This window comes from Penaeus japonicus, unplaced genomic scaffold, assembly GCF_977035675.1.
Source record: "Penaeus japonicus unplaced genomic scaffold, GWHDUDI00000001_assembly GWHDUDI00000019, whole genome shotgun sequence".
NCBI lineage: Eukaryota > Metazoa > Arthropoda > Malacostraca > Decapoda > Penaeidae > Penaeus > Penaeus japonicus.
This window is the reverse complement of record NW_028234421.1, coordinates 5,730,261-5,739,178: the sequence shown is the minus strand read 5'-3', so window position 1 is coordinate 5,739,178 and position 8,918 is coordinate 5,730,261. Positions and strand designations below refer to the sequence as shown.

Here is an 8,918-nt window from a genome sequence, read left to right as displayed (position 1 = left end):
GACCTCCACAGACGAAAGGGTGAAAATGCCCAGCAGCTGGTGGAGTTAAACCAGTGCCTTCAGGAACGTGACAAATTACTAGCAACCAAAGAAAATAAGTAAGTATTGAAAAATAAGTTAAATTTCTTTGTGCAACATACCTTGACTCTCTTTTACTCACTCATTGTAAAGGTAGAGCCATTTTTGTGTTTTAATTTTTATGTGTTTACTGTATTTAGAGACTCATATGTGTCATATCCTAGGCTCTATCAATGATGCAGTTGACTAAAATTGTAGTATAGGGTCCATAACAGTTCATTATTTTCTTTATATTCAGTGTGATAGAAGTATTGCTGTTTTATAGGAGACAAAAAAGCAACTTAATTTTTTTGTATAAGAGAAGGCAAAAAGCACAGTCAGTCTTACCTTCAGGTAGTAAATATATTGTTGGTACGGTGAAAAGAATTATCATTCGGATTTCTCTGGCAATTTAGTAGAAACTATTGACAGATAAAGATAATGAATTGATTAGGAAATAATGAGGTAATGCTAATAGTAGTGCAGATAACTTTAAATCAAAGAGAGTAGATATTGTAAAGAATATCTGACGATGACGAACTTTACCAACCTTTTGTTGTGATGAATGTTAAAAAAAAATAAAAAATGAGAATGTATAACTTCTCACCTCAAGAGATGTAGTTAATAAGGTTCTATCAAATTTTTTATGAAGATTTTGTCGAAACTTATCAGTTACATCTCTTGCATGAAGTTAGTCACTCTCATATAACTTGCATACACAGCATCCTTCATTCCGTCCCTCCTCCTCCCACTCCAGATTAGCCGAGTACGAATCAGAGATCTTGATTCTTCGGGAAGAATTAGCAGCTAAAGAGTCATCGCTCGCCGATCTCCAGGCAGTCAACCAGGTCCTGCGAGATGAATACCAGACGCTTAATTTAGCTTTCACTGCCTTGGAAGACAAGTACAGAAAAGCGCAGGTATGTGATTCTCGCACTTGGGTCTTATTTTTTGGGTTTTATTGTTTCATTTTTAAATGGTTTACTATTAAGTAATACTGTTTTTTTGTTTTTTTTCTTTTTTTTTCTTTTTAGATATTCTAGATATGTAGATACATAGATAGGAAGATAGATTGATAAAGAGGGAGATAAACAGGTAGATAGATAGGTAGATATGCTCATGAATGTAATAACTTCAGTTGTTTTGAACAGATGCTTCATATGCAGTATTCAAAGCACATTTGTTCATGAAATTAATCTAATGATTTTACAACTTATAGATTTTAATTATAATCCTTTTTTTATGCCTTTTGAATCAAAGATACTTATTATATTGTTTTCAGGATATTTTTGTTATTTTTCTCTCCTTATTTTCATACCTTTTAAAGCATATATTGTTAAAATCTGTGAGGTGGAGCTGTAATCTATTCTGGTTCGTACAAAGGATAAAACTAAATGATTTCTCTTTTTATCCTTTTGATAGAAAGGGTTTTAATATTAGCATATGCTTAAAGATTATTTTGGTATTTTTGATCTGTACTTATATATTTACTTGTATACAGAAAAATTACTTTGCTTAATTTCTGTATTGCAGGAGGAAAACAGAGAATTAATTGACCGATGGATGGCCCAGAAAGCAAAGGATGCAGAGAAGTTGAACTTGGAGAATGACACAGCACTGAAGTAAGTTCATTAGGAGTGATGATATGTAGCTATTGACATAGGACTGGTCTGAAGTTGGAGAGTGTATTCAAAGGGAAAATCTTCATAGATCTTGCAACATCAGATATGACAAGTATGAGGACAAACCTTGATTCACTTCCAAGCGTTTTCAACAGAGTTATTTTGATGTAGAAAGTCTTGCCCCAATAGCAGTGTGAATTTGAAGAAATTTGAATTAAGTTTGGCTTTAAGAAAAGGGATAAAAGAATATCATTAATGCAGTGACAAAAGATTATGGAAACACAAATGTAAAGAAGACTGCTGTTTATAGATGGATTCCTTGTGTCATCTGCATCTTGGCAAGGATTTGAATATGGCCTATGATAATAGACCATTAAGATCACTCAGTGAGGAAAAAGAAAATTGTTGAATAGTGGGGAGGGATAGTGTGCATTTCAGCAGAATTAGTACTTAGCATATTGATGAACAAATTGGACTTAACCCATTCACACCGGGGCTGTTCCGGCTCTGAATGGTCAGAATGCCGGAGTTTTCAAACGCATAAGCCTAACGCCTTGGGATTCTCGAGTGCACTAGCTACGAGCCTGGGCTGTCCGCTCGCTCACTCCAAGCATCGGCCTTGACCAAATATTTTGTCGCCAGCGTCTGACGCAAAAAACATGAAACGTGTCAGCACATCACCCGACGCGAATGGGTTAAGCAAGCTCTTGGCTTGGTGGTTCAGTTGGCAAAATTGCCAATTTATTAGTGCAAACTTTGGATCAAGTTGAGCTCAGTTTTGGAACAGTTTGTTGAAAGATTAGCCAGGAAATGCAGTTTTTCTCTTTGATACCGAAAGCTGTCAACCATCAAAACTAGCTTCAACATGTTGCAAATGAGCCATTCAAATCCAATGCAGAAACATCAAACACATAGGGAATGGGGAAAGTTTTATTTCTTCTATTCCTTCTTTTCTTTCTTTTTTTTCTTTTCACTCATATGGTGTGTTATTTGCAGTCATACTAGAAGGTCAAAGAACAGAAAACCTATATCATGAGGCAACTTGTGAATATCAGGGAGAAATTCTGATTCATCTGGCATACAACTTTTGATATTCCTGAACATAAAAAAAAGACAGAAAGGGTACAAACACATTTTGAAACAATTTTTTTCTTTTATTTACAAATTCTGCATACCTCTGAATATCCCTTATGTGGGGAACATTGTCTTATATTTCAGGATGAGATGTATGGAGATAAAAGAGATTTTTTTTTTTTTTTTTTTTTTTTTCCAAAATTATTATTTTTTTTTTTGACAGCTTTTCTGGTTTATTTGCAACTTTGTTTTCCAGGAAGGTATATATCAACTATTAGATGGCAAAGCTGTTTATTAGTATCTATGGCTTCCTTCCATAATTGTGCATACCAAAGATGCTAAATTTTGTAGGTTGCATATAATGTAGAATTCTATAATGCTATAGAATATTTAGGAGATTATTACAGTTTGGTGATATAGTGACTTTATTGTCTTGCGTGAAAGATTGATAGATAATAATGATATGTCCTTTTCAAGTATTTTTTTTTTTCAAATGTCTGTAGGCACATGCACTAAGGATCGACTCTGACTACGGATTATGAGAACATCATGTCGTCAATTTCTTTTCGTGGGTAATCAAACTGAAGAAGTATATAGAAGAGGAACTAAATACGCACTTCCTTTTCAGAAAGCGCCAGATGATGCTTGAGGAGCAGCTAAAAGAAGCAGCAAGAGAACCAAAGCAAGTTAGCTTAGAAAGCAAGTTTGCGTGTAGCCCACCTATATGTCTTACAGCCGTCCTACCTGCAAAGGCTTACCTTAGATTTGTAAGTTTGGTTTAATGTTATGTGTTTTTCATATGCAAATGTTTAATATTTTTTTTTACTCATTTGATTTGTTTTTCAGCAAGAGGGAAGAATGCCTGATATGATAAGGGTGTATTCTTTTATTAGTGATTGGAATATCAATAATAGGCAGTGATTTTTTTCAGGGCTTTCCATTCTAAGAGACCAATGAACAAATATTTCTTTCTGAGGGAAGAAAGTAGGTCTGATTGGATCCAGAAATTAGGGTGTTATCCATTTGCAAAATTCAGCATTAGAAAATAGACATGAGTTGAGTCTACCTTGTTGCTTATTGTTTCTTTTTTTTGTATAATCTAGGTTACTATAAATGAATGTTCAGCAATTTTAATAGTTGTTTGATAACATTAAGTAGAGGACTTTTTCACTTCCTGTAACTAACGGCATAGGATAGCAAAATAGGAATGACCAGTATACAAAACAAAGTTATCAAAAGGTGGGACAATAGTTTTGATATCCTCCTGGATATTTTCTTTAGATATTGCAGGAATGTTGGTTTGTGGTTTAGACTACGTTGTTTTATCATGGTGTTTATGGTGATTGCCTGATAGGCTGTCATTCATGTTAAAATGTCAGTCCTATTTTATTAGACTCTCATTCTAATCATTCATTTGTTAAATATCTCTCTCCCATCTCTTTTTGCAGGATGCTCATGATGGGGAAGTTAATTCCGTCTGCTTTAGTCCTCAGGGAAAAATTGTAGCTACGGGAGGCGCTGATAGAAAACTCAAGCTCTGGGACATTAGTCGTGGTCAGTACTTTCCATCTTAATCCCCATAATCAAAATGTGAAGTAGTCATTTAAGGTCTGAACATGCTTCTGTGTTATAAACCACAAGAAGTACAAGTTTTGAAAAGCTCTGTTATTACTAAGAAATATATGTCGAGAAATGTGTACAATGAGAAGGAATAAGTTTACTCTGAAAGAGGTATGATTTACATATTTTGATTAAACCTTCATCAGAATTATTTAATTCTGATGATTTGATTATATCAATTATATCTTTTGCAAAGTTTAATGATTAATTTATTGTGCTCATAATAGCCAATTTCAGTCCTCAGAGTTCTTTTTCCTTAAATAGTTTATATTAGCAAGAGAGAGTATAATGACATCTAGAAGCAATAAAGTAAGAAATTGGCTACAGCTTTTTTAGCTGAAGATATGCTATTGTATGGGTGTAAGGAAAGATGCTTTTGCATTATAACATCTTTTGATTTTGCAACACTAAATGATCAATGTGTGACATACATTATAAGCCAGGTCTTATAGAATGTGATAGGATGATATCCCAGAGTTATAGAAATTAAAGACAACATTTTGTTATTGTTGTTATTCCAGGCAATTATCATATTTTAATTGCCTGGAATTATCATGAGCGATGCCATTGTTACATTTTACAGTTGATAAAAAATCAGTACTTTTTTGTGGGTGAGGGGGTTAGAAAATTTGTAAAGAAAGCTTTTATGATCAATAGTTTTGTGCATCTCCCGCAGCCAATGTTGAAGCGAGAGGAGTCCTCACTGGCAGCAATGCAGGTGTCACAGCCATAGACTTTGACGCTGAAGAATCGCTTATATTAGGTGCCTCCAATGACTTTGCGAGCCGAGTATGGACGGTCATGGATCACAGATTAAGAGTGCGTGTTGGAACTGTTGTTGTGTTTGTTATTTTGTTTGTTATATTGTTTTTGAATCATGTGTCATAATACACTTTTAATAGGTTTGTCACACATTATATGGGAATCTTTATATCTCACAGCATAAAAAGGCTGTATAGTGTCTTTGTCTTCTGTTATCAAGGCCTGATACTTGGGATAGTTGATTATAACTATGGATTTAATTATTCATCATGTTTTAATCAAATAGCTTGCTATGTTATGTCTTAATTTGCATTTCATTCTCTTTTAAAAAGGTGTTCTACTAGATAATTTTTATTTAGAATCAAGTTATCGAAAAGAGTGTTTTGCCCGCCAGTAAAGCATTTTCAGTAGCTTACTTCATTTTTTCTTCCTTTTTTCTGTAGCACACCCTTACGGGGCATTCAGGCAAAGTCATGGCAGCCAAATTTTTGTCTGAGTCGTCCAGGGTTGTAACGGGATCCCACGACCGCACCCTCAAGATATGGGACCTCAGAAGCCGGGCATGTAAGTTCCCTCCAGTTCCTTCCTTCTGCCCACTTCCCTTTCCCCCTCTCTTTTTCCCTCCCTTTCATCCAGCCTTCTATTTCCCCTTCCCTTCCTCCATCCTTCTCTCCCTCCTCTTCCTTACTCTTCCTCATCTCCCTTTTCCTTCCCTCCATTTTCCCTGTGGCTCTTCAATTTTTAAAGATATTTCCATAGTTTCTCTTTTGTGTTTGTTTTAAGTATGTTTCCTTTATATTCACAGCTTTCCAATTTGTAAGCTTCTTAAAATACAATAAAAAAGACAGCAAGACACCAGACTTGCTCCCTCCCATCACTAGAATAAGATCAACATTCCTCAGACTATACTTATCCTTCTTCCATCCCTCCTCTTCCCCCCCCTTCCACTACAGGTATCAGAACAATCTTTGCCGGGTCGAGCTGCAATGACCTCGTCCCCTCAGACAGTGCAGCAACGACCATCATCTCAGGTCACTTTGACAAGAAAATCCGTTTCTGGGACACTCGGACGGAACAGTCAGCCAATGAGGTGCCCATGCAAGGGAAGATAACATCACTTTGTCTATCCAGAGGTAGGAGACACATTTTTTCCTTTTTTCTTAAGCATATTGTACTTGCAGATTTATTATATTAGATATAGTGATTTTTTTTGTACTACTTTATATGTAGAATATGAAAACTATGGAATAATTTTAAGCTTGTATCTTTTTCAGATGGGTTTTACCTCCTAAGTTGTGTTCGTGATGATTCCTTGAAAATTTTAGACTTACGGAAAAATCAAGTCGTCAACACGTTTACGTAAGTTGTGGTTTATGATCTTTAATGTTATAAAGTAATGCTATCATTTGACTTTCTTGTTCATTTGCCTGTTTTTTTTTCCATTTCTTTCCATTTTTTTGTGTTTCTGTTTTTTTGTTTTTCTATTCCTGCACTTTTTTTTCTCTCTCTCTCTTTCATTTTCTTTTCTAATTTTCAAACTTGCTTTTCTGATTTACTTTACATTTTATGATAAGATGAATTGTTATAATAGCTTTCTACTAGATGTAGTGAAATGACAAGGAAGGAGTTATGTGAAGGGTCTCCAAAAAGATTTTTTAAAGGTAGCATCTTCAAACAGAAATAGAGTGAAGGTATTAGATGACAAGTGTCTTTTCTAAGAAAATGATAAATGAAGATTGTTAATATACTAATGAAAAGCATGTGATTAATATTTCAAAATTCATTAACTTTATGAGAATTACTACATATTTGGCAACATTCCATAAAATGTTTTGTCAAAAGTTAGGAAAGCTTCCATGTTCATTTTTGTTTTCAGGATTATCAGATATTTAGAATATTGTTAGAATAAAAAAGTATTGCTAACAGTAGCAAACACTTCTACATTTATGTCTATTTAAGATATATTATGTTACAAGTTCTGAAAGAAAATCATAATAATGTATAGTTTTCCAAAGGCAAGACATTAAACTATTGTTTCATATACTTAATATGAAATGCTACAAGTTTAGAATATTCTCTTCTGGAATCATTTTAGTATTCATTTATAAAGTATTTCACATATCAGGAAAGTTAAGTAAAAGAATCAGTTATCGCTTTTTGGCATCTTGAAGAATATCATAAAATGATAATTATTATTATGATCACTTGGTGAAGTTTCTGTGCTTCATTAGCATTCCCTTCACATTCTGGAGTATTCTCTAGATTAATGATCCATTTTGGCTTCAGTTGTGAAGGCTTCCATGTGGGTGCAGACTACACACGCGCTGTGTTCTCTCCTGATGCAACATATGTGGCAGCAGGGAGTGGTGATGGTTCCGTCTATATTTGGAATGTCAGCACAGCCAAGCTCGAGAAGACGCTCAGGGAACATGTGTAAGTATTCTAAGTATTCTTTTGCCAGTTGTTGTTGTTGTTGTTCTTGTTCTTTTAGTGTAAAGGTAAACTTTTTTTTTTTTTTTTTTTTTCAATCTCTCTTTTTTCCCACATGTACACATAAGCACACACAAAAGCATAGGCCTCTTTTATATGGCAAGGCGAAGGCATAATAAGCATTCTCCTTAAAATATAAAGGCTTTAGGGGAGCAGATCACAAATTGATATTAAATAATTATAGTTATCTGCAAATACAAAAATATTTTCTCTCATACCCAATATTTCCCCCCCGTTTCCAACAGAACATGTGTTGTGGCGTGCAGTTGGCACCCGAATGGCAAGGCGCTAGTGTCGTGTGATCGGGCCAAGAAAGTGGTGGCGTGGTCAGACTTTTAAAACGGAGGTGTCAGAAGATGGAAGATAGAGGCAGAAGGTGTCAAAAAGAGATAGAAGGTGACTAAAAATGTTGGAAGAAAGGTGGCTAGATGTGCCAGAAATGTCAAAAAGGTGTCAAGAAAGTGTCAGATGGTGTCAGGAGATGTCAGGAGGCAACATCAGATGCCATGAGGTGTCAGAGGGTGGTGGCAAACAGGTGGCATTGTTCCTAAGAGATCCCTTCCTCCCAGATTTATAACAATGATGTTGGAAACTGATAAGTCCTTAGTGTCTGATCTTGATTGAAAAAAAAGAAAAAAAAGGGAAGATTAATAAATTTGTGTGGAAACCAGAATGTACCTTTATGGTATGATTATTTTGATTCTTCTTTTTTCATTAATTCATTAATTGTGATTTTATGGTACAAGTAAGATTTTATGATGCTGTTTGTTCACTGGACATGAAATACAATTTTTTTATTATGATTTTTTTTCTACTGAAGGAGTGTAAATGAACCATGAATAGATATATATGTAATCAAGGATATTTTATGTATGAAGTATATTGTGGTGTTTTGAGTAAGATGAAATAAATTTGCCTTGAAATATTTGTAGATCTTTTTGGAGAACCATGACACAGGGAATGGTATCAAATAACATTAAAAAATATATAGAAAATGCATACACTAACACACACAAACACACACATACCCATAAGCTCATGCCCATTCACTCACAATCACACTCACAATCAGGCATGCACATACGCTCACATTCACCCATACTCATACCCATGCTCACACTCACATTTTCATTTACATTCACATTCACATTTACATTCACACTCACACGCATATGCACACGCAAATGCACACGCACACACCCACAAGCACACGCACAAGCACACACGCAAATGCACACGCACACACCCACACGCACACGCACAAGCACACACCCACACGCACACGCACAGGCA

The 8,918-nt window shown here is 35.0% G+C and overlaps 1 protein-coding gene across 1 annotated transcript in view; it reads left to right on the top strand.

The window, feature by feature from the left end:
• Atg16 (Autophagy-related 16) overlaps nt 1-8,552 on the top strand; it is an 11,266-nt gene extending 2,714 nt beyond the window's left edge. Inside the window, exons 3-13 of the mRNA XM_043033961.2 lie at nt 1-98; nt 815-977; nt 1,591-1,679; nt 3,382-3,520; nt 4,202-4,307; nt 5,050-5,192; nt 5,579-5,699; nt 6,089-6,268; nt 6,410-6,494; nt 7,422-7,568; nt 7,871-8,552. The exon at nt 1-98 is cut by the window's left edge and continues 42 nt beyond it. Coding sequence (XP_042889895.1) covers nt 1-98; nt 815-977; nt 1,591-1,679; nt 3,382-3,520; nt 4,202-4,307; nt 5,050-5,192; nt 5,579-5,699; nt 6,089-6,268; nt 6,410-6,494; nt 7,422-7,568; nt 7,871-7,964 — 1,365 coding nt within the window. The 3' untranslated portion in view covers nt 7,965-8,552. The remainder of the gene's footprint in view (nt 99-814; nt 978-1,590; nt 1,680-3,381; nt 3,521-4,201; nt 4,308-5,049; nt 5,193-5,578; nt 5,700-6,088; nt 6,269-6,409; nt 6,495-7,421; nt 7,569-7,870) is intronic.
• Nucleotides 8,553-8,918: the final 366 nt, after the last annotated feature.